This window comes from Sorex fumeus, unplaced genomic scaffold, assembly GCF_029834395.1.
Source record: "Sorex fumeus unplaced genomic scaffold, SorFum_2.1 ptg000013l, whole genome shotgun sequence".
In the NCBI taxonomy this organism is placed as follows: Eukaryota; Metazoa; Chordata; class Mammalia; order Eulipotyphla; family Soricidae; genus Sorex; species Sorex fumeus.
In genome coordinates, this window is record NW_026606070.1 from 35519332 (window position 1) to 35546588 (window position 27257).

General features: G+C 38.1%; 1 protein-coding gene across 2 annotated transcripts in view; it reads left to right on the forward strand.

The window, feature by feature from the left end:
- Positions 1–17404, forward strand: part of YIPF7 (Yip1 domain family member 7) — a 38569-nt gene extending 21165 nt beyond the window's left edge. For both annotated transcript variants that reach the window (XM_056111451.1, XM_056111450.1), the window contains exons 4-6: positions 4248–4395; positions 9715–9896; positions 16454–17404. In XM_056111451.1, coding sequence (XP_055967426.1) covers positions 4248–4395; positions 9715–9896; positions 16454–16616 — 493 coding nt within the window. In that variant the 3' untranslated portion in view covers positions 16617–17404. The remainder of the gene's footprint in view (positions 1–4247; positions 4396–9714; positions 9897–16453) is intronic.
- The last annotated feature ends 9853 nt before the right edge of the window (positions 17405–27257 follow it).

The window sequence follows — 27257 nt, forward strand, 5'->3', positions numbered from 1 at the left end:
GGGTCAACTGTCTAAAAGATATGAAAAAGCTGTAGCAAGATTTCTAGTATAAGGTGATAAATGACATTTACTAGTTTTTACTGAGTATACACCAAAACAGCCTATAAAATTATGAAGCTATAATAATATACCTTGTAAAAATGCATGTTATTTGAAACATGCTTATTTATTTCTTATAGATTCTTTTTCCTAAAAAGCTTCTTTGGTTTTATGTAAGAATAAATTTTGCTATTTGATAGTATGCAATCTATATCTTGAAGAAAAATAGCCAATTCAAGTCTGTCGAAAGAGAAACATTACTGAGATATTTGGTGCTTGTATTTATTGCATAATCTAATGTTTACATGGGCAAGACCAATGTCACAATTTGCATAGAAAATGAAGATATTAAATCATTTTATAGACTATATATATTGTATACTTTACTACCACTAGATGACAGCAAAACAATAAACTTTACATTCAAATTTCATAGCAGTTTCATCTCTATGTGCAACAAGGTTTCACATTAGGGTATCTATAACTAGTAAATACAATATCATTTGCATATTCTATAATAAATTTTAAAGAAAAATATTATGAAGGCACATTTATGTAGAAAACAGAAAATCTATTTTTAAGACAGTAGATTTTTGTATGCTCATTAACTGAAGACTTTGTGTTTAAGACATGCAGAAGTTAATTATGTTATCAAATAAAATATAAAACCAGTAATAATATTCACAAATAATCTTTCATCTGAGCTTTATTTTATAGAAATACCTAGGAATTCCTTCTAGGTTTTTTGAGGAAATGAGAATTTTGAATTCAAGGCCACTTTATTGTAATAAATACTGAAAACATACTGCTACCATAAATGTATACATTGAAAATGAAATTTGAAGACAACAAAAGACACCAGGGAAATTAAACTACAAAGTTCTTCCTTTAAAAACATTTGGGGGTGGGGGGCTCTACCTGGTGGTGCTCAGGATTTAATTATGGCTCTGTGCTAAGGGATCATGCCTCGTGGGACTCGGTGAGCACATGTAGTGCCAGTGGTTGTTTGATTGTACCAGAATATTTGCAAGTAAGGCAAGCTTCTACTCCTTGTACTATCTCTCCTCATTTTAAAAATGGAGAACTGCTCGCATTTTTTAGTGTATATTCATTTAAAAATATTCAAATACATAGAAAATAAAAGGGATGCAACATAAAAGTTGAAATATAAATGATTTTTTCTTTGTTAATTTTTTTGGTGTGATGCACAATCAATTTTTTTTTTGGTGGCGGGTACTCGGACTCAGGCATCACTCCTGGAGGGGCTTTCAAGACAATATGTGGTCATGGGGATTGAACCCAGTTCTGCCCATGTTATGGCAAGTGCCCTTACCTGCTATACTATTGCTCTGACCCATTCTCTGTATTAGGTTAAACTGTCTAATTCTAGTCAATCTGCCTGTGGAACTAATGTTAAAAATACACTTTCTCTCTGATCTTAGCATTAGTCAGATTGTCTTTCTGAAAAGTGTAGTTCTGTATTAAACCAAAAGTACTACAGTTACTTGGGATCAGGGATTTAGCTGGGTGGTAAAGCAAGTGATTCATATACCTGAGGCCCTGGATTTAATCTCTGGCATCAGGGGGTGGAAAGTGGGAATCTATTCTGTATTCTGTTTATACACTTTCTCACATATAGTATATGTGCATATTATATACATATCTATATAGTATGTGCCACTGAAACAGAAGTTGAACTATACATTGTATCTGACCACAAAGTGTTTCTAAAACCTGGGAAAAGAAGTTGAATGCTATACAATAGCCACTTATTCCGCTGGGAGAACTGAGATCAGTTGAAAACAATACAACCATTATAAAATTACAAATCCTCTTACAAACCACTTGGACTTTCCTATCTTAACTACTGTGATTTAATTTGGGGGATCCAGAGTGATGGTACAGAGTGATAGTACTGTCTTACAAGCAGCCAACACAGATTTTGTCCCCAGCCCTCCATATGGTTCCTCTGAGAACCACCAGGGATGATCCTTGAATACAGAGCAAGGGGTGAGTCCTGAACCCTCGGTGTGGGCAAAATAATAATAATAATAATAATAATAATAATAATAAAAAATAATGATAATAATAACACTGTAGCACTGTCCTCCCATTGTTCATCAATTTGCTTGAGCGGTCACCAGTAATGTCTTCATTGTGAGACATTTTGTTACTGTTTTTGGCATATCAAATACACCACGGGGAGCTTACCAGGCTCTGCTGAGCAGGCCGGATTCTCTCGGTAGCTTGCCCGGCTCTCCAAGGGGAACAAAGAAATCAAACCCAGCTCAGCCACGTGCAAGACAAATGCCCTACCTGCTGTGCTATCACTCCAGCCCAATAATAATAATAATAATAATAATAATAATAATAATAATAATTTTTAGCACCAGAGAGATAGTACAGGGTGTAGAGCACTTGCCTTGAAAACTGCCAACCCAGGTTCAATCCTGGAACTACATATGGTCCTCCAAGCATCACCAGGAATAATCCCTAAAAGCAGAGTCAGAAGTAAACTCTGAGTGCCTCTGGGTGTGACCCAAAGTGAAAAAGCAAACAAACAAAAAAAGAACTTTTTCAACTTTTGCAAACAAATAAACAAAATAAGAAGTTTTGCATCCACAGTCTCAGCCTTATAGATACTGATAAGATAAAAAAGACTCATGATTCCTTTTACTTGTTTTTCTCCCCAGTGGCATTTTAGGCAGTTTGCATAAAAGTGTTCTCATTAGTCTGTATAAAAACAAAACCCCAGATCAGGGTCAAGTATCTCTAGTTTAGATTATACTGTCAATTAAAAAAGTTCTCTGATGCAACAAGGGTTTGAAAGTGTTTGGAAGTGTTAGCAATTGAAAAATGAAGGAAAAGGAAATATGTAAATAGATCTTCTGTTCTTAGCTATAGTTTCCTCTCATCTTCATAGAGGCACTGTTATTTACTGTTAATATGTACTGTTAATATGGGCTGGAGCCATAGCACAGCGGTAGGGCGTTCGCCTTATAAGCGGCCAACTATGGCAGACCTGAGTTCGATTCCTCCACCCCTCTCGGAGAGCCCGGCAAGCTACCGAGAGTATTCGATATGCCAAACACAGTAACAACAAAGTCTCCAATGGCGACGTTACTGGGCCCGCTCGAGCAAATCGACGATCAACGGGAGGGCCTTTACCTTTTACCTTTAATATGTACTGTTGGGCGGGAGCAATAGCATAGCGGGTAGGACGTTTGTTTTGGACGCGGCCGACCAAGGTTCGATTCCTCTGCCCCTCTCGGACATCCCAGCAAACTACTGAGAGTATTCCGCCTGCAGGGCAAAGCTGGCAAGCTACCCGTGAAGTATTCCATATGCCAAAAACAGTAACAACAAATCTCACAGTGGAGATGTTACTGGTGCCCGCTCGAGCAAATCGAACAATGGGAGGACAGTGCTACAGTGTTTATATGTACTGTTAATGACAGGGTTCTCCATTATTGTTCCAATTTGACCCTTTCCACACGCTCCTCTCTCCCCTTTTATTTCTTTATGTAAAAATATCCATATATATATATGTATATATATTTGCTTTTTGGGTCAAACCCGGCGACACACAGGGGTTACTCCTGGCTCATGCACTCAGAAATTACTCCTGGCAGTGCTCGGGGGACCATATGGGGTGCTGGGAATCGAACCAGGGTCGGCCATGTTGGCTGCATGCAAGGCAAATGCCCTACCTGCTGTGCTATCACTCCAGCGCCTCCAGTTATAAATTTTAAACTATATTTTAAGTTTATATTGCAGATTATGGAAGGAATTTTTATCTCCCCCCCCCCTTTTTGGGTCATTCCTGACAATGCTCAGGGGTTACTCCTGGCTCTGCACTCAGGAATCACTCCTGGCGGTACTGGGGGACCATATTGGATGCTGGGAATCGAGCCCGGGTCAGCCAAGTGCAAGATAAACACTAACTGCTGTGCTATCGCTTCAACCCCAGCTATTATCTTGATGAGATAGTTTATTAAACTATGTTTTACTTGTCTGGAAACAAAACCTTACTGTGTTTCTTTAAGATTTCAAATACTATATGTAACTGTGATTATTTTTACAAAAGTATAAACATCAGATATAAAAATGCTAAGTAAACCAATAATGGCATAACCAGCTTGAAAGAGTTATACATACGTGTATATTTCCAACATTTATTTTATCTCCTTGATTTTCTTTCTTTCTGCAGAACTTGGAATTAATTTTGATCACATATGGCAAAAAACCTTGACAGTGTTAAACCCATTGAAGCCAGCAGATGGCAGCATTATGAATGAAACTGACCTCACGGGTCCCATCCTGTTTTGCATTGCTCTAGGAGCCACCCTGCTTCTGGTGATGTACCTTGTTTCTTATTGCTGTCGTTTAAGAACTAATATTGCTGAGCAAACATGGCTTCCATTAGTGTTAATATTTATACTCCAGGCATACAGTCTTACCGTGCCTCCTTCACCACGAAGTACCAATATCCCTTCACTGTCCTATTCTCTGTCCCTCTGTTCTCATCCCCCCCCACCACACACACACACACACACACACACACACACACACACACACACACACACACACCATTCCCCAACAGACCGTAATACTATATCAGAGACAGTGTTCAAATGTGTTCATTCTCTTGGAGGTATAACATTTGAGTCACATATTCATTATTTTCATGACTGATGTTGAAGAAGACATAAATCTTATTGTAGTTTCTCTTCTCTTTTTTTTTCAAGGAAAAGCAATCAAAAATAGTGGTTTAACAAATTAATTCTGCTTTTTTTCCTCTACCATCCCCCCCCCCAAAAAAAACCAAACAAACAAAGATCAGTAGTTTAAATAATGGCTCCACTTATTTTTTTGGTAAGCTAAAAGTGTGGGTCCAGAGAGAAAGCTCAGTGAGCTGAACATGCGGGAGACTGGGGTTCAATCTCTGGCACCACAAGGTCCCCCGAGCACCACCAGAAGCAACCTCTGACTACAGAGCCAGGAGTAGTACCTGAGCGCTACTAGTGTACCCCCAAAAATAAAATAAAAATAAAATAAAAACTAATGTAATATTTGAAAGGAACATGCATGACCAATATAAAATTGGAATCAGAAAAATGGTATGTTTTTTCAGATCAAGTAATGTAGCAATGAGGATAGTACAGTGTGGACTCAAAAATATTTTCAATTTAAAATCTATATAATTCTGAGGTTGGGGAGAGGGCTCAAAAGACTGGAGTATGTATTTTCTGTGAGGGAGTCTTTGGTTCAGTTCTGCTCTGCATGGTTCCCAGAGCACCTCCAGGAACAATCCTTGAATACTGAGTGGGAGGTACATACTCCCGAGGATTATGAGGCCTGGTCTCTCCCCCAAAAACAAACTAAATAATATTATGCCTATTCATTAAATATGTATTACACGGGGCTGGAGTCACAGTATAGGGGATAGGGTGTTTGGCCTTGTGTGTAGCCTACCTGGGATCCATCTTCAGCATCCATATGGTCCCCCGTGCACCGTCAGTAGTACTTTCTGAGTGCAGAGCCAAGAATAAGCCCTGGGCATTGCCAGGTGTATCCTAAAGACAACATACATATATGAATTATTATATATATATATGAATTATGTAGTGTGGAATTTATTTTCATGATGCAAACTGTTATTTGTCAATTGCCTTGAGCCGGCCCCAATAACGTTTCCTTCGTCCTAGCCCTGAGACTTTTAAAAAAAAGTGCCATATTCAAGGCTCTTTCAGAGTTAGGAGAATGAGACCCTTCATTGTTACTGGTGTTTGGCATACTGGGTATGCCACGGGGAGTTTGCCAGACTCTGCTATGTGGGCAGGTTACATTCGGTAGCCTGCCAGTTTGTCCAAAATAATGCAAACTAAGAATTAAAAATGACCCTGTTTTTTACTCTACTATAGAAATATTTGAAAACTTGCACTCTTTTCTAATTGATACTAACTGGGAAAAAAACTGTTTAGAAAGTTTTATTCTGGAGCCTTCAAGGAGAAAATCTTATATAGAAACTAGAACTAGTTGACCTAGTTGTCTGAAGGGGAGTCACCTACAAAACCCAAATAAAATTATCCTTGTTTTGGTTTGAAAAAAAAAAACTGAGGGCCTCATGCTTTTCTCCTAAAACTGTATAATTGAATCTCCAAAAGGTCTGTCTTATTCTACGCAGGATTTTGAAAAAACACTTTAAAAACAACAAGCAAATACAGAATTTTTACTGAATGGACATTTTGTGACCAATCTGTTTTCAGCTACAGTGTGAAGCTTTGGTTTCACAAACTTCTCAACATTCTGTATACCCATTTTGAGTAAGCTTAGTACCACAAAATATGACACACAGTGACATATCTGAATATTCATCTCTTCATATTGAGCTTCTATGTTTTTCCAAGTAAAAATGAAATTAAATCATTTGATAGCAGTTTTATTTAACAGGGAATACTCCAGTGGTGTCCAGGGCCACTACAAAGAGCTTAGCCCACATGGCCAGTGGTGCTGAACAATCACCAGATCTCTACCCAGTAGTGCTCAGGAGGTCATGCAGTGTGTCAGGACTCACATTCAGCACCTTGAACATGCTAAGCATGTTCTTGACCACTTGAGCTATCTCTCTCAGTCCCCAAATAAGTTATTTATAGGATAAACAATTTTGAGGTTAAAAGGAAATGTAAACTTTAATTTCCCCACTTTAATTACAAGTCCTTGTTAAAATGGAAACAAAATGAAAAGTGGCAGCAGTGACCCCAGTCTAATGACATTGCAACTTAATTTGGAGAAAAAAAAACAAGAGAATTTTTTTTCAAGAGGGGGAGTTCAGTAACTAATAGGAAAGGGGCAATTTTACTACCAAAGTACCCAGTTTATCTCACACCATTCACAAAACTTTGTGGATAAGGAAGATTCTTATGTATCCCTGGATGTAAGGGAGTTGCCCTTCATCACTGAAGTCTACCTTAGAATGATCTAATTAAAATAGTGGTTCACATATGAAACGATTCTTTAATATAATGATGTGATTTGGAGTAGTCAATATTTTCTAAGTAGAGTAAATTCGCCCATTAGGGCAGTGCATGACTAATGTGTTTCTCTCAGCAGGTCCGTTAGTTCTATGAGCATTATTTCAAAGCATTAGCCACAAGAATACAGAGCTATTCAGCAAGAACTTTATCATGCCTAATGCAGGACAGCCTTCTGCTGGTGTAGCTTAAGGATATTTTGTGGGAAAAATATTGAATAGTAACCAACTCCCCTAACTGCTGAGGAAGAAAAATTCAAGAAAAACAGCTTGACAATTTTGAATACTAAAATGTCATAGCAATCTACATTACAACGTAATTAGTTGCAAGATAAATATCTTTAATGTTCAATATATAAGGACTTCAAGGGTGATAACTATAAAGGAGATGGCTTCAAAATCTCTCTATAAATCAGTCTGCCAGCTCTTTTATTGTTTCAGTACAATTCTCATAGAAAATAGCCTAGTCAATCTTTATTGGAGTATTTACTCAACTTTATATAAGTAGTAAAACCAGAAGCACTTAAAATTGAATTACTGTTAATTACAAAGTTACAAAGACATCTATAATTGTTTCAGGTGTATATTGTTCCAACATCAATCCCTTCAACAGTGCCCACCCACTAGCCTCCACCAATATTTCCAGTTTCCCTCCCACCCCCCAGTCTCCCTATGTGGCAGATTCTTTTCCTATTCTCCATTATCCTGGAATTCCCCCCCCTCCCCAATTTACTACCCCCACCCCTGTCCCAGTGTCGAGCATCCGACTTAAGACCAACTCTCCTTTTCTTTGTTTCTATTGCTTTGGAGCATTAGATACACCCCCCGAGGGTTCTTTATATCCCAATAATATGAGTCTGCTATTCTCCCTCTAACTGATTTCGTTCAACATGACATTCTACAGATCAATCCACATTGCAGCAAATTGCATGACTTTATCATTTTAAAGGCTGAGTAGAATTCCACTATGTATACAATGTAACACAGTTTCTTTATTCAGTCAACTCTTCCTGGGTATTTGGGTTGTTTCCATATTTTGGCTATTATATAGAGCTCTGTAGTGAACATAAAGTGTGCATATGTCTTCTCTGCTTTGTTCTTTTGGGCACCTCGGGTATATTCCCAGGCACAGAATTGCTGTGTCACATGGAAGCAGGAATTTCTAGGGATTTTTTTGAGGAAAGTCCATGTTATCTTTCAAAAAGGCTGGACAACTTGACATTCCCACCAGCAGTGAATGAGGGTCCCTTTCCCCCCACATTCTCATTGTTGTTGTTCTTTTTGATGTGTGCCAGTTTCTGGTGTGAGGTGATATCTCGTTGTTGTTTTGATTTACATTTCCTTGATGATTAGCGAGATAGATGCTTCACATGCTTTTGGGGTTTCTTTTTATTTATTCTTTGACGAAGTTTCTGTTCATTTATTTTCCACATCCAAGTGCATTCGTTAATGGAATTTTGAGATCTTCGAGCAGCTGTTAGTAAGATATTCCCTGTTGGGGCCAGAGTGATAGTACAGTGTTTAGCGTGCTTGCCTTGCATGCAGCTGACTGGGTTTGATATCCAGCATCCCATATGGTCTCCCAAGCCCAGTAGAAAAAAATTTCTCAGCATAGAGTGCCAGGAGTAACCCCTGAGTACTGCAGGATGTGGCCAAAGAAACAACAAAATAAAATAAAATGTTCACTGTTGGGGTCCAGTGGTTAAAAGACTTGCAAAGCATGAGACTTTGAGTTTTATCCCTAACATCATTCAATTGATCTGAGTGTGATTCCACATGATAGAGTGGTAGGTGCATATGATCTCAGACTCCTGCAGGCAGATCTGAAAGTAGCACAGTGGAAGGCCTGAGACACCTTAGTGAGCCCTGAGACCAATTAGTGAGCACCACAACTTGATATACAAGCACTGTAGTCAAGCATGGTGTGACTTTTAGTCACTGCAATGACCCAGCAAAAGGAACAAATGTGGCAAGGTTAATTAAACATAAATAAACAGAGGCCAGAAAGATACTTGCCTTGCACTTGTAGACCCAGTTTGGTCCCCAGCACTGCATGTTCTCTACCAAGCACCACCAAGACTAATCTCTAGGCAATCTAAAGAGCAAGGAGTAGGCTCTGAGCGTTACAGAGTCTGGTGTGCGTGTGCACACTCGTGCACACGTGCGCGTGCGTGCACACACACACCCACATGCACATAAACACATCACAACACATATACCCGTAATAAATAAACAAATGAACAAGAAGGTAAATAAATAGGTATAGCCTAAAATTTGCAAATAAACTAAAATATTTCCTGTTGTAAATTTGAAGTTCTTCCTTAATTCACTCAGTAGTTCAACAAATATGGTGAGAAAAGTTATCCTTATGCCTTGTATCCCTAATAAGCACTCAGTGGAGAAATAGACAAGTCTAGAAATATTTTATTGTTTTGGTCGCATTCTTGTGATATCGCGAGGGCAGTTTTCAGAAACTGATTTCATGTTGCAGCCTGCTTTTTTCCTCGCTCTCCCAGTGTCTTGATTGTACTGAAGAGGTGGTGGCAGCAATTTGCTGATTGATTTTAAAATGCTCTCTGCTTTGTTGGCATTCTGATGTTCTCCTGCTGATTGCTATGTGTTCTGTTTTCCTCTCATTCCAGGCAGGAAAAGTCCAGTTTGGCTACGTGTATGGTATGAGTGCCATTGGCTGCCTAGGGATTCATGCCTTGCTAAACTTGATGAGCTCTTCAGGGGTGTCCTACGGCTGCGTGGCTAGTGTACTGGGCTACTGCCTGCTCCCCATGGTCATTCTGTCCAGCTGCGCCATCTTCTTTTCGTTGCAGTAAGTGTCTTCGCGCATTTAATTGACCCCATGAGCACAATCATTACTAAGCTCTCCTTGCCGGTGCAACAGTTAACCTCTTTCTGGTGAACTGGGGAAACTAGGGCTATTTAAAGTGACACACAGATTTAGGGAAGTTTGTCCATCTGGACCCAGGTCTTGTTCCTATTTCAATGATTTAAAAAATAAGTTAAAGCAAGGCCTCTTTAAAACCAGCACTTTGTAAGTTGTCACATTCTTCACTGTGAACTATTGTCATGGGAAATATAACAACTGCAGAAAATGCACTTGCTTGATTTTGGAAGAGTAAGAACCTGGTGAGCACAGACAAATTGCTTCAGCTCCCAGGCACTCTGCCTTCTGGGCAGGAAGTGACTTTTTTTTCAGCTGAGCTTTTTGCAGCACAGAATTCCCATGAACCCTCACGAAGATATTAATGCTAGAAAAGCTAATATGTATGCTTGGTCAGTATATTTTTCTTTTCTTTTTTTTTTTAACATCCTGGGCAGTTAGCACTGCAATTCAAAGCTGTTAATAAGAATGCAGTGGATATCATTCTGTAGATACTTTTCCAGGGTATGTGAATATTGCTATTATTTTGACTGGAGAGACCAAGTACATAGTCCTTTGTCACCTGCAATGCCCGAAAACTAATAAAAAATAAACATTTGCTTCCACTGTGCATTTCTTACATCTAAATGCTTTGCATTTTTTCTTTGATTATTCAAATTTTAGGTTATAAAGTCTACATTGAGAATAATATGATGCAAAAATACTTACTGACTTTAAAAAGATTATTTTTAGAGAAAAATCTCCAGTTCTTTTAAAGATACAATCTTGTTTTCTTTAAATCACAGTTTTGAAAATGTCTTAGGTGGAAAAGATTTTTTTGTTTCAATATGATTTAATTTTGAAATTGATATTCTTGGGAATAACTTGGAACACAATGTTACTTTACTAGTCAATACTCAACATTTTAAAAAAGAAACAAAAATGCATACCTGGAATTTATAAATATTGTATGAGTCATGGATTATAGAAACTAAACTGTGGAAAAATTCCACTTTTATATATTATATACTTTAACAAAACAGCATGATGGGATTGATGTCTTCTCGTTTTGGTCAGACCAATGATGTCGTACTTGATCTTTCGCGCTTGTACCATAAGGTCTTCAATGGATGCAGCAGATGCCAGTGTACGAGCATTAAAAGTACAGACAATCATTTTTGTTTTTCTGCGTTTTGGCAGCCTATGTCTGCCTTGGTGTTTTATCAGCCTCTCCTTCCATATCCTTCTCGACTCTGCATATTCAGGGTTAGGGAAATGAGATCCATTTATTACTGGATCATGCTGTTTTCGACACTGGAGAAGAACTGTTCCTTGGAACATGTGATAAAAGAGGCATCGGTGGTGTCGGTATCCTTGTCAACACAAACTTAGTCACGAGCATTGATTCATTCGAATGCCTAACAACCCGAATCGGACGATTACACTTGAATAAATGTGGCTCACTACCAGCAGTTTCTATCTTTGTTGTCTATGCACCAACATCCAGTTATGGTGAAAGAGAAACTGAGAAATTCTACATGGAGCTGGAGAAGTTCTATAAAGAAGATCACACCTTCTACAAGATCATTGTCGGTGATTTTAATGCCAAGATAGGACCAAGAAGATTAGTCGATGAACTCCACATCGGAACCCATGACCTGGAATGGAACGAACAGGGTGACAGACTGTCTGAGTTCATCATGTAAACCAAAACCTTCCATGGTAACTCACAATTCCAAAAGACTGAATCTAAACGTTGGACATGGGAGTCTCCCGATGGACGGTTCCACAATGAAATAGACCACATCATATTCAATCGGCAGTTTTGCCTAACCGATGTTGCTGTTGTCCCAAAATTCCAAACGGGATCAGACCACCGTCTTCTTCGTGCAAAATTCTACCTCACAGAACGAGGAGAAAAGAATACAAGGTTTAAGAAGAGGACTCCCAGAACAACCACCAACTGGGAGCTCTTTGGCTCTATTGCAGCAACATGGGAAGATGCCGTCATTGACAACATTGATGAGGAATACGATCGAATGATTCAGCACCTCCATGATTGTGCAAGGAATGCCAAGAGAGAGATAACCACAAAAAACCGTCTTTCTTCGAACACTCTTGAACTTATTCACCAACGTGGCTTGGCAATGCCTCAGGCAACCACAAGCGAACATCCGAACTGGCAAAACAGTGCAGAGAAGCCATCAAGGATGACCTCAAAAACAGGAGAGCAGCAGTACTGGTAGATGCAGCAGAAGCTGGGAAAAACATTCGTAATGCCCGCCTGTCCTTCACCAACTACAAAACCAAGATGACTGCCCTCCGACATCATGATGGATCTATCACATCTTCCAGAAGGGCAATGGAGAAGATTATTCATGACTTCTACTCAGATCTCTTTAATAGCCACATCCACTTGCCCACATACCACATACCACATGATGGATATGTAGTTCCCAATGTTCTCCCTTCCGAAATCCAACATGCCATCTCGTCGGTAAAGAAACAAAGAGCACCTGGCCCAGACAAGATCAGACCTGAACACCTGAAGAACTTACCATCAGTACTCATCAATACATTGGCTCGACTCTTCACACGCTACCTGTCTGAATGCAAGGTTCCATCCCAATGGAAAACCAGCAGGACTGTACTACTATACAAGAAAGGAGACATCCACGACATTGGCAACTATCGCCCAATCTGCCTATTGTCTGTCATCTACAAACTATTCACTCGAGTCATCCTGAATAGGATTAGCAGAACATTAGATGAAGGACAACCATGTGAACAAGCTGGATTCCGAAAAGGATTCAGTACCATCGACCATATCCACACAATAACCAAGCTCATTGAGGTATCTCGGGAGTTCAAGATGCCGCTCTGTCTAACGTTCATTGATTTAAAGAAGGCCTTTGATTCTGTTGAGACGGAAGCGGTCATGGAAGCCCTAGCCAATCAGGGCGTACAAACTCAATACATCAGGATCCTTCATGAACTCTATTGCGGATTCACTACCAAGATCTCACCATTCTACAAAGAAGTAATCATCCATATCAAGAGAGGGGTTCGACAGGGTGATACCATTTCACCAAAACTCTTCAGTGCCACCCTCGAGAACATCATGCGACGACTGGAATGGGAAAACATGGGAGTGAAGATAGATGGTCGGCAACTACACCACCTCCGCTTTGCTGATGACATCGTTCTAATAACACCAAACATCAGCCAAGCAGCACAAATGCTGAACGACTTTAACCGTGAATGTGGAAAGGTCGGACTATAGCTGAATCTTACGAAGACAATGTTTATGAGAAACAGCCTTGTTCCTGACGCTCCATTCGCTCTCAATGGAACCACCATCTCCGAATGCAACAGTTATATATACCTAGGTCGAGAAATCAACATGATGAATGACCTGGCACCTGAGTTGCGCAGGAGGAAGAGAGCGGCTTGGAATGCCTTCAAGAACATTGAAGAAATAACTAAAAGGACAAAGAACCTCCAGCTACGAGCACATCTCTTTGATTCCACTATTCTTCCTGCATTAACATATGCCTCAGAGACCTGGACCCTACGAAAACAGGATGAGAACGCTATTCGGGTCTCTCAAAGAGGAACTATGCTTGGAATATCACGATTCACTCAAATGAGAGATAGAATCCGGAATTCTGATCTTCGTCAACGCTCAAGAATCAGGGACGCTGTCTCATTTGCCAAGACATCAAAAATCAGATGGGCTGGACACGTAATGAGGTTTACAGACAACCGCTGGACTAGAGCCATTACTGATTGGATTCCACGGGACATCAAAAGATCACGTGGACGCCCACCTATAAGATGGTCAGACTTCTTCGTCAAGACCCTAAATGATCGGTTTGAAGCTCTGCATGTTCCTAGAAGGAACAGATACCACTGGGCTATGCTAGCACACAACCGGGATGAATGGAGACGTTACTGGCACCCGCTCGAATAAATCGATGAATAACGGGGATTAAGTGATTAAGTGATTAAGTGATACTTTAACAAACTAGTCCACTTACAATATTATTTGATTCAAAGATTGGTCACGGTCCTCCTGTTGTTCATCGATTTGCTCGAGCGGGCCCAGTAACGTCTCCATCATGAGACTTGTTGTTACTGTGTTTGTCATATCAAATACGTCACGGGTAGCTTTCCAGGCTCTGCCATGCGGACGAGATACTCTCGGTAGCTTGCCGGGCTCTCCGAGAGGGGCGGAGGAATCGAACTCAGATTGCGGCCATGTTGGCCGCTTGTAAGGCAAACGCCCTACCGCTGTGCTAGTTCAGTTCTGAAACTTTCATTTTGTCAGATACATTGACCAAAGAATACTACCATAATCCACCATTTAAAAAACCTGCAGTCAAGCACTAGTCCTATCAAAGTTGCCATTTTGGATATCTCAAGTGACTGCAAAATAAGATGGATAAATGCAAACCTAAAACAAAACTCTAGATTTTGAGAATTATCAGAAGTCCAAAAAATCTAGAGTTTAGATGTGATATATAACATATAGTCCATATAAGGTATATATGAAATATATAAGATTTTTGTCCTGAAATTGCAATAGATGACTTAGAAAGTTTTAAAATTATGTTAAAGGGAAAGTAACTATATGATCTCTAAACTGTCAAATTAAAATTGCTCTTTTATCATGACATTATTCAAATTGATAACATACTAATTTATACTTTTGTTCATAGAATAAGTTACTCTAGAAATTATTCCTAACAGAGCTTAATTTGTTCAATAATTACTTCAGTACTTTAAAATAACCTGTAGTTTTAAAAAATTAATAAAATGCATATTATTTTATTTTTTCACATTTCAACAGCCCTATTTTATTTTTAAATTAATTTTTATTTTTATAAAGTTGTCCACAACAATTTGTTACATTTAATATTCCAACACCAATACACCACTATTACACTTACCCACCACCATATTTTAAATGTTTCCACCCTGCCTCCCAAATAGGACCTAAATAATTTATTTTGTATTACTTGTTATAAATAATCTTCAAAAAATTATTCAAATATTTTTCCTTAAAGGAAAGTGTATAAAGATTGTTGTATTTCACTCTGGAGCCATAAAGCCCTTAAAAGAGATTACAACATGTTGTTAAAGGTTGAGCCTTGTGTCTTATATATATATATGTGTGTGTATATATATATGTATATATATATATATATATATATTAGGAGATGGTTGCTTTCTACTTTACACCCCATCAAATGAGTTGTGCTACTCTTGGTACATCAGTGGTTTAGAATATGAGATGTTAGTCCAGGAATTCTAAAAATTTAGATACTGTTAAACAGCTGAGGTTAATTTAATTCTTTACTTTTTTGACTGGATGGTGACTTTGTGGTTCGAAGACATCTCTATAGCATATCGTTCTGTGATGCTCTCTTCTGAGAGATTTATTTGTGAGTGCCTGGATCATGGCTGTTAATGAGTTTATATAGCACCAGAAGCTGTACCTGGGTGGGACTGGTAGTCTACTGAAAACACAGGGAGATGGAGGGAGGTTGGCCATTCCCAACTCCGTGTGAGCATGGAAATTTCATTCACAAATCACGCATACATTGTTTTTTCAGCAGATTCACTCATGGATGTGGCTCATCCAAGCCTGTGAAGATAAGCTGGGTGCATGGTGGCCATTGAATTCTAGAGCTGGGGTTCCTCAATTACCTTGATAAAACGCATTTTAAATTGTATGAAATGTTCACCTATTTCACCAAATTCCTTTTAGTATTCTAAAGAAGTTAACACATATACACATATAAATAACACATGAACATATAAATGAAATTTTTAGAGAGGATATATGTAGTTACACACATCTATACTTCCTTGTTAATGAGTGTTCCCTAGTTGGGTTTTGTAAGGCTTTCCTATCTCAGAGAAAAACCAGGGATGGAGGCTTAGAAACAGTGGGGGTGGGGTGGGGTGGGGGGTGGGGTCTAAGTACCTACTGTAATACAAATAAAGTTATCTTTCTACTCATAGCTGAAATAAATTTAAGAAACAATGTGGAAGAAGGAGGAAAATCAGTAGCTATAAAAAAGTCTTTAAAAAGTAATTTGTCACTGTCATTGTCACTGTCCTGTTGTTCATCAATTTGCTCGAGTGGGCCCAGTAACATCTCCATTGGAGACTTTGTTGTTACTGTGTTTGGCATATCAAATAAGTCACGGGGTATAAAAAAATTTCAGAAGTTGTGATTTGAATATTGAATTTGGGGAATAACTGAAGGTGAATTGTGTCTATTTCAATTTTACTGACATATAATATAGTTGGTCTCTGAGAGTGAATTGGATTCAGACATTTTCTGTTTAGTCTTGAGTTTCTGTGGTTTCAAACTCTCATTTTACAAATGGAGGAATAATATAACTTTTCCCCAAGAACATTATTGAAACAGCTCTGACTCAATCATCTCTTGTTTCCTGCCTGTAAAGAAATCATGTCTTCTATTTTTACTACAGGGGCACCTTTGGAACTGTGTCTGCCATGGTCATTATTGGCTGGTGTAGTCTCTCAGCTTCCAAAATCTTCACCTCAGCCTTGGACATGGAGGGACAACAACTTCTCGTTGCCTACCCTTGTGCCTTACTTTATGGACTTTTTGCCCTCCTAACAGTTTTCTGAGGAATATTTGAAACAGTGTCACAAGCTTTTACTTGTGTGTTATTCAGACTATCCTGGGGATGTTTTGGTATCCAAATTTGGTAATATGATCTCTATTTTATCATGTGGAGAGAAAAATAATCAGAGAGACAAATGAAACTTAAAGATTGGTACTCTAATGGCCTCTTTGGTTTGAATTATGTTTTTGCTTTTATGGTTTGGTGCATTAAAACATTTTAAAATGCTTTAATGTAAAAGGGATAATAGTTGTTGTACTGATAAACAGTGGATAATTTCTGAGAAATCTGAAATAAATAGTATCACAAACTTATTGTCTAAGGAGCTCTATAGCGAACCTTTTGAGAAAAGCTCAAATTTGGGCAAGACATTAACTCACGATACTTTCAAACTCTTACTTCTCTTTTATTTAGTTTAGATTCCAAGATCTGTTAATATAATGTTTCTCTTGCCCAATCCTCAGCAGCTTTACCATTTACTCCCTAAATAAATGAGAGTGACTAAAGGAAACTCTATTTTTTTTCCACTTTATTTCACTATATCTTAAATGGTTTCTTAGTAAGTTTCCACTTACACCCACCTCTTTTGAAGTAAGATGTGTCCAAAATATTGTGCAGGGTCAATCCAGTGTCAGAGATTGAACTCTGGACCTAATACATACATATCAGATATGTATACCAGCTTTTTTGAGCTATCACATCACACAAGAAACTGCCTTTTAAATCTTGTTACATTGTATTACTGATTTTGCTTTTACACTTTTGAGATAATAAAGACATATCATATCTTCACAGAGCTACAATTCAACTCTTCATTTTGCGTTGATAATGATGGTGTGGCACAGAAGTAGCGTAACTGTGTTGGCGTGTGTTAGATCCTTGGTAGGATCCATGGTATCCTCCAAAAAACGATAAGCATCCAGATCATAAATTCTTTGTCTTCTCACAACCATATCTACCAAATTAGATGCATCTTTAAGTATATACGTAGATACATGTATATACTCCTCTTTCTTCTCTATATTCATCCATTCAGCTCTGCAGCCTTCCTAATCATTATTTATTTCATCTATATGAATTCTAATTCTACTTCCAATGTGCTCCAAGCAATATACATTCCAAGCAGTGTTCCAACAGTAGAGCGTCTCTCATTAAACTCAACTCTGCCATTACCTGGAGATAGTATACGTTAAAGATCCCAGAAATCAAAGTTCTTGTCTCACAGAGCAGTGCACTCCCACAACACTTTGGATACCAACTGCAAGACCGAGTAGTAAACTATATTTTTGACCAACCAGTTACAGATTATTTAAAAAAAAATAAATTGAATCTCAGTGAGATACACAGTGATTCATGGTTTGGTTTCAGTCATATTATAATGTTCCAACACCTGTCCCTTCCCCAGTGTACACTTCCCACCACCAATGTCTCCAGTTTCTCTATCTCCATCTCCCCTCCACCTACCTCTATGTCATATTGGTCTGTTCTCTATTTTAACTGCCTTTTTCCCTGAACACACTTGTGGCAAGCTTCCAACCATTGGCCAGTCCTCCTGATCCCTGTATTACCTGGCCTTGGATATTAGTCTCATACTATTTTTCTTAATATTCCAAAAATGATTTTAGTTATTGTATGCTTTTCCCTCTCCTTATGACTCATTTTACTCAGCATGATACTCTCCATGTATTCATTTACAAGTAAATTTCATGACTTCATTTCTTCTAATGGCTGTGTAGTATCCCATCGTACCTTATTTTATTTATCCAGTCATCTGTTCTTAGGTACTTGGGTTGCCTCCAGATTCTGGCTATTGTAAATTGTGCTTCAGTGAACATAGAAGTGCAGATGGCATTTATTCTGTGTGTTTTTGGACTTTCAGGGTATATTCCCAGAAGTGGTATTGAACTAGATACAGAGTAGAGCTTTAATGACTTCCTTCTTGGGTTTGACTCATTTGCTGGAGTGATAAAAAACTCAGAAAAAAATTTTACTTACCAGATTTTTTCTATTATAAAATTATATATATATTTATATGTAATAAATATATATAATATAATATATAAAATATATATAATATAAACATAAGCAAGAAATAAAATGACTGTTATCAATGTTACTGGTTATTCCTAATGGCAAAATTATGAAACACTTGACATCATGTTAAAGAAGTACAGATCCCTATAAAAATCGTTATAAAATATTACAGACACTTTTTAAAAACATTTGAAAGCACAGAGATTCTATATCTTAGCATGAGAAAATTGGACTTTATAAAGCAATCTACCCCATATAAGCATATAGAAACAATATAATTCCCATTATTCCAGCTGTATTTTTCTTGAATGGTGGCAAAATAATTTAAGATCATTTTGAACAACTAATCAAATGCCAATAGCCACAAAAAATTAGATACATCACAGGTTGTCTTTTCTTGGGGTGCTCCAGTGGGGGGTGGGTGATAGCCCTTCCCACCCCAAGGGACCCAACCCTGACAGCTGACCTCCACTCTCCAGGGCATTTTGTGGACCGTGTGGCCATAAAGTGGCCACCTGACACATCATAAGACACTTTCTACCCATTTTCCATAATTATTATACCAACTACACCATGTTTGATGGGGTTCAGACAATAGGCTCCAAATTATATATACAATATATATAATATATATCTAAATTATATATATAATATATATAATTTGGATATATACATGGCATATATATATATATATATATATATATATATATATATATATCAAAGAGCCCAGCAAGCTAACAAGAGTATTCTGTCTGCACAGGCAGAGCTTGGCAAGCTCCCTGTGGCATATTCAATATGCCAAAACCAGTAACTATAACAGGTCCCATTCCCCTGAACATGAAAGACCCTCCAATCATTGGGAAAGATGAGTAAGGAGAGGCTGCTAAAATCTCAGGGCTGGGACGAATAGAGACATTACTGGCACCCACTCGAGTAAATCAACAAACAACGGGATAGCAGTGATACAGTGATAAAAATGCATTACAATAGGTAGTGAGTTAAATTATTTTTTATATCTAGGTTTAATGCAAGAAAACTATGATAGGATATTTTGGAGTTATCATAGCATGATAAAATGTATGTATTAAATTATAGTTTGTATATTTACTGAAGAATTACTATGTGCCTTTTATTACTAACTCATTTAATACTCACAACCATATTTATGAAGTGATTTTTGCTATCATCTCTATTTTATAGGTGAAATCACGAAGACATGAAGAGGCTAAATTATTTCCCCAAGGTTCTTTAACCAATTACCAGGATTTCAATAAAGTAAATTTGATTTACTTTAAGTACTTCCCATTACTGAACAAAAACTTTATTATATTTTCATGATCATCACCATATCAATTATTTTTTTAATGAGACATCATTTCCCATAAACCTTTTTCAATACTAGACAGAACCAAAGATTCTTTCTCGTGAATGTAAGGTAATACAACTGTTATATAAAATAAGAATCTAGTACCTTTCAAAGTACTCATATATTATCTTGATTCCTGATCCCTTTTATAAAACTTTACTAATATTAGCTATGCAGATATAATTCTAGTTAGCATCCTGGAAGGAAAATCTCACCAGATATAATCTTTCTCCCTATTCCAACTTGCGTATTGTATGGATTTATATCAAATGAAAATATTTTTTCTATTTAAATGGTGACATTTATTTATGGTCAGTAGTTAGTTAGAAAATAAATGATAAAGTGAAAGGAAGCCTATTTAGGTACACATTAGAAATATATATGTTTGGTTTAACAGAGCTTGGCAGACATTTCATCTTTATTTTGCTCAAATGTTTTCTACTTTTTTTATTTGAGAATGTAACATTTTACCACTATTTTTTTTTCTTTTCAGGTTGGATAAAAGTTTCATATTATGGGCTAAGGTAAATGGCACATTTAAGTCAAGAGATAGCCTTCATTTCAACAGGGATGATTTGGGGACATGTGCTGAAAATAAGTTACTCAGACGCAAGTGCCCCAGTTCACAACAGTTTAACTAGGCCAGTGGCCTTTGCAGCATTCAATGTCGGGATCTTTTGTACTCTGCTCTTGTCTCCCAGTGAACAATGCCAAGTGTAAAATTACAATTACAACCTGTTTCTTCCTTTTCGTAGAGCACTGAAGGCCCTGTTCTGTTTCTCAATGACACAATCAAGTCTACAGTTTTCAAATCAGTTTTCATTTCTGATTGGACTTCTCAGATATTTTTGTTTTCCTAAATTTAAGAAACCAACCAGACTCAATCACAGAATCAATGATGATGTTGTTCAATATGTACTTTAAGGGAGATTTATTATTACGAAGATGGGGTTCATGAAATTTTATCTGTGACTAGGCACTGCAGAGTACTAAGAATGTTGTGAAGAACTTTGATGTAGAACAAAGAAAAGGAATAAGGAACAAAGAAATGTGAAGAAAGAAGGAAATTCTAGGTTACAGCCTTGCTTTATATGTAACTAGCTTGATGACTTTGAGACCATTATATACCTTTAGACCATCCTTTTTTCACATAGAAATTTCAGTGAATGATGCAGAACAATTTGAGATGTTCTTAGGAGAACTAAATAAGAAGCTGCTTATAAATTAGCTAAGCATTTAGAAATAGTAACTATTCAATAATTGGAAACCTGACATAGCTATAATTTATCTTCTGGGATAAATCATAAGAAAGAGTATTTACTTTTCTCATGTATCATGAATCAAATTATGGGTTAAGATGGCAAACTTAGTACATATATATACATCTTATAAAATATATATTTATAATCTAGAACATATATAAATATAAGTATTATGGTAATACATATACTTAGCATAAAAATTATTTTGGCATAGTAGCAAACTGGTAAGAGGGATTATGTCAGTGCCAGATAAACTCTATACTTAGTGGAGAATTATTTTAGCATAGTGGTGAATTATTTATCAGTGTCATGTCAGGGCCAACTAAACTTTTAAAATGCTTTACTGTGAATTTTAGCACAATTTTATGAATTTAAATAAAAGGTTTGTAAAATTTTATTATTTTTCTGTTAAGCATTTCAATATCCTTCTTTTTATGTAGGGGAAAGATAAGTGGGTAGATTGGAGTAGTTTGGGCAATGCCCAGAAGTACTCAAGGACTACTCCTAGCTCTGTACTCAGAAATTACTCCCTATTGGTACTCAGGGAATCTTATGAAGTGTCAGGTGTCCCAGTTGTGGGACTAGCTGTGGTTCACACACCTAAAATTTGGTACTCATATACAACTGTTTTCTTTCATCAGAGGTCACACGCTTAACTGTGGTTCTGGGAGTCCTGGGCAGCAATGCTGTCTGGACCATTCTTGATACATGTGAGTGTCACTGTGGATCTGAGTTGGGGTTTCACACTCAGAAAGCAGACACTCTTGCCACAGAGTCATCCTCTGATATCCCCTGCATAGAATCATTTTTATATATTTACCACCAGTTAGAAGGTGATGTGTATTAAATACTCAATAATGGAAGACTGACATCCAAAATTAAAGTTTCCTTTTACTCCTAACTCTGAGCTATCTAAATGTTCATCTCTTTCTTTGCTAAGAACAACTAATTTTCATATCCTCAAGCCCTGTTGTGTAAGATTCATTGGAAATATGGTCAAAACCATCAAGTCCTGCCCTCCCCATGTTCATGTGCCACTCTCCTTAAATCTGGTTACTGTATCTAGGTTGACCAATGGAACATGATGTAAATGATACCGTTACACTTTTGAAGCCCATCTTTAGAAGGATTGACTGCCTTTGCTTCCTTGTTCTTAATGCCTTGTGCCACTGTATAAAAACTACAGGTTCCTTTGCTGGAATAAGATCACACAGAGGAGCACTGGATGCTAGAAATGTTTATGAAGATTTCCTGATGTCCAGAAAGCTTCTTACCTAGAAATTTGTTGATGGGAACATTACCTGGAAGTACTCTCTCTTCTGTGATCCTTATCCTTTGAGAACACCAATAAGTCTACTTGATTTTCATGAAGACCCAGCTCACATTTTACCAGTGGAAGAATGTTTAGTTACCATCACCTTAAGGATTTTGCTTTAGCTCAGCCCATAAAAAAGGCAGTGAGAGCAACCCTGTCTTCTGATTTTACCCAAGAGTTTACATAGATGTGTCAAATGGGAACTCCAGACCGTTAACCAATTTTAAAAAATTAATGCATTTTAAGGACAAACTCATGCACCTTTAGGATAAAACCAATTTCAAATAATGTGAAAGCACAGAATCCTAACCACTTAGACAACCAGAGAGCTCAATTTCTTATAATTTGAAATCGATTCACCAGAGCAATCATTCACAGAATGGTTCTCAGATACTCTTGAACCTGAAATGCCATTCAAGGGGACAATTGGTACTGTCAACATTCCTTGCACAATTTTAATGAGAAAAAAATAAATGCATATGCCTCCATCTGGGCAGTCATTAATCACTGTAATGATAGCTGGAAAATAAATTAATCAATACTCTAACCTCCTTTAGAATGTACCACAGGAGAATAGGTTACATCTGAAAAAATTTCTTTTTAGAAGTGATGGTAATTAAAAATCTTAAAAAACCAAAGGTTTTCATTTTGGTTAAAAAAGTGAAACATTGTGAGAACTTCAAAGTAGGAGACAATACTTCAGTTCCAATACACTCGTTTCCTTTGTGCTCTGATGGCCTTGCTTTGCTCATCTTTCTTGTTAAATTTTTTACTTCTTATCTCTTTGCTTTCACTGAATCTGTAGGATTCTTATGGTGCCCTTCCCTTACTGGGATATTTCACTTCTCTGGGGGCATATAGAATAACAAGAAAAAGGAATTAAAGGCCCCAAAGAGGGGATTCCTAGATCAGCTTTGACCTCATTAGATTAAAAAAAAATGAGAAGGACAGGGAAGGAAAGAAATTGAAGGGGGCGGGTTATAAGAATAGGATTAAGAGAGGTAACAGTGACAGGATTCAGAGGGAGACCTCAGTTGCCTGAGTGGGTTAGAGGTGTGGGATAAAGGATATCTCTAAACCACTGAGCCAGCAATGCTGCAAGCAGGAGATACAAACCACAATAATCAAACTTCAAAATATGCCTGTCTGTGGCTGAAACAATAGCACAGCGGGTAGGGTGTTTGCCGTGCACGTGGCCGACCCGGGTTTGATTCCCAGCATCCCATATGGTCCCCTGAGCACCGCCAGGGGTAATTCCTGAGCGCAGGGCCAGGAGTAACACCTGTGCATTCCCGAGTGTGACCCAAAAAGCAAGCAAAACAAAACAAAACAAAAAACCCAACAAAAAATGTGCCTGTCAATGCGGCAGGCTGAGGGTTGGGAGGGAACCTCAGAACACTGATGGAGCAAAGTTGACACCAGTAGTAGAATTGGTGTTGGAAATTTGTATGCCTGAAACTCTGTTATAAATAACATAGTAAACTATCATTCTTTAACAATGTAAAATAAAAATCTAAATTAAATTACCCAAAGAGAACAGTATCTGCACCTGGCTAGTGTATTGTGCATTTCTCAGAGATTTGTTTCTCTACTTATCGTCATATCACTGGCACACACACTTTGGGCTTTGATGTTTCCTAGAATGTTCTATCATCGAATAAATAATTCAACATAATTCTTAGTCCTTCTGTTGTTCCTTTTCTTTCAATAACCTTTATCCATTCTCTGACATTTCGGTTTTGCTTTTATTCATACCCAACATGGTCTTCCATACTTATAACTTCATAAATCCATGGTCTGACAACTTGGTTTGCTAAATACCATAAGCCCTTAAATTAATACAAACCTCTGAATTTCTAATATCCTACTTGGTCTGATGGGAGATGCTAGAAAGCTGTATAATTACACAACAATATTATGTGATTAATTTCAGGTTTATAAATTGAAATATCAAAAAGGTTTTCAAAACAATCCAATTTTTAGAAAAGTAAAGCATGTTTGTTATTTAACTAGTGCAAGCAAACAAAATAAAATTTAGGAAGAACATTTACCCATAGTATCACCACGCAGAAAATTTACAATTAAGATGTAAATACTTGTCCTTATTTTATAATTTATATGTGTAAAGCAAGAAACAAATTCATAGTATTTTATTAAATGCCCCCTAGTATTACAAAATACATTTATTCTATGCCATGAAATTAATTTCCTATGTTTTAATGGCTTAATAACATTTACCCTTCAGATATATGAATGGCCTTTCAATTAATTATCTTTTAATGTTATAGTTTAGGTAGCATGATTATGATAGTCCTAATGTCTTGATTTTTAATGTACATAGTTACTTCACTTTACCACAGTCATCATGCCTGACTCTCCACAAGTTCTTAGTCTTGCAAAATATTCCATTGTATGTGTATGAACTACAAAATATATTCATATATAAATATTTATCAAATATTAAATATATGAACATAAACTGTATTTCACTTGTGGTTGCATATTCAGGTTGTTAACCCTTATTTTTCCATTTGGGGGTCAAACATGGCAGTGCTCAGGGCTTACTTACTACTGCCTCTGTGCTCGAAGATCACTCCTTGCAGGCCCTATGAGGTGCCAGATTTAGGTTATTATTGACCAACAGCCCAAACATTGTTTCTCTATAATGATTCTCTAATGCAGAATCTGTGAGCTGAAGAAAATAATGTTATAGAAAAGAGTATTATTAAGGATTCTGCGGTGTTTTGACAAACTATATTTGATAGTAATAGAGAATATTGGATTCAAAGAATGTACTCCATAATAGTACGATTTAAAACATGTGTTCTGTTCTATAGTTGGCACACTCAAAGTACATATACTAGAGATGGGAAAAAAAGAACAAAGTTCTACATACTATCATGCCTGAGATACTGATAATTGCTAGATATGTTGAAGCATTGGATGTCAAAATCAAAAGAGATATAAACAGTAGCACTGTAGCACTGTCCTTTGTTCATCGATTAGCTAGAGTGGGCCCAGTAACGTCTCCATTGTGAGACTTGTTGTTACTGTGTTTGGCGTATTGAATGCATCATGGGTAGCTGGCCAGGCTTTGCCTTGCGGGCAAGATACTCCCGATAGTTTGCCGGACTCTCTGAGAGGGGCAGGGGAATCAAAACCGGGTTGGCCAAGTTGGCCGTGTGCAAAGCAAACGCCCTACTGCTGTGCTCCAGACCATATAAACAGTATTGACAAGAATTAGACTGATATACAACACACTAGCCTATGCCAGGAATATTTAAGAACTTAGATCTCTTTCAAGTTAAATTTTAACAGCTTTCAAGTTAAATTTTTTCATTTTTTATAATTTTATTTATTGAATCACCATGAGAGCAGTTACAAAGCTTTTGGGTCTAAGTCTTGGTCATACAATGAAACACCCATACCTTCACCAGTGCCCATTCTCCACCACCAAAAACCTCAGTATACCCCCATCCCACACCCTCCCCGTACCTGCGGGGCAGATGATTTCCACATTACTCTCTCTCTACTTTGATCACATTCAATATTTCGACACCAGACCCACCATTATTATTTGAGATTTTACCCCAACACTCAGATTTGCTGAAAAAGCAACAGTAGACAATTTGTGTTCTATTGCTGGTTATGAATAACGTATGATGTCGCGTGGCTGCAGTAGGGCCATGTGATTTTGAAATTCCGAAATTTTAACACTTAAATCTGGAGGGATTTTTGCCAAAAGCCACTGGGTTTTGAGATTTGCTCCTGAGTCTCTGGGATCATGGTCGTTGAGCAGCTTGATGAGGAGCCAGAGAGGCCGTTTGTGGGCAATGACTTGGGGTCTCGTTGGGACGGGGGAGACCAGGACCGGCTCCACCTCCATCCTGTGAAGCCCAACAAGTTTCGTCACTGCGGGCCCAGACCTGACTGTCCAATGGCCTCTGGAGGATGACGGCCACCGAGCCGCCAAGGGGAAGCAGGCGGAGGGAGAACACCCTTTCCCCCCTGGGGTGGCCCAGCGCCAGTAACCTACTGCGGGGTCCAGATGCATTTCTGCCAAAAGCCACTGGGTTTGGAGACTTGCTTCTGAATCTCTGGGATCATGGCCATTAAGCAGCTTGATCAGGAGCCAGAGAGGCCATGACTTGGGGTCTCATTGGGGTGGGGAGGACAAGCCCGGCTCCATCCCCATCCCATGAGGCCCTGTGTGTCTCGTCACTGGGGGCCCAAACTGACTGTCCAGTGGCCTCTGAAGGATGGCAGCCACTGGGCCGCTGGGTAGGAACAGGCCAAGGAATGAAACCTATTCCCACTTGGGTTGGCCCAGCACCGGTAACCTACTGCAGGGACAGGACGCAATTCTGCCAAAAGCCACTGAGTTTCGAGATTTGTTTCTGAGTCTCTGGGATCATGGCCATTAAGCAGTTCAATCAGGAACCAGAGAGGCCTTGCCTCCAATTATATAGCTGAGCCGGAGGTGGTTTGTGGATGTGTTTCCCACATACCTAACTTTTCTTGGTAAACTTTGCCCCAAGTTTTTGGGGTCTGGTCAAAGGCACAGCAGCAATTTTGGTGTATCTGGAAGTCTGAAGGCACCATCAGGCTGCTGATGCACTCGCCTCACAGGTACAGATTGACCTTCTGGCGGCACCATACCCCCTCAAG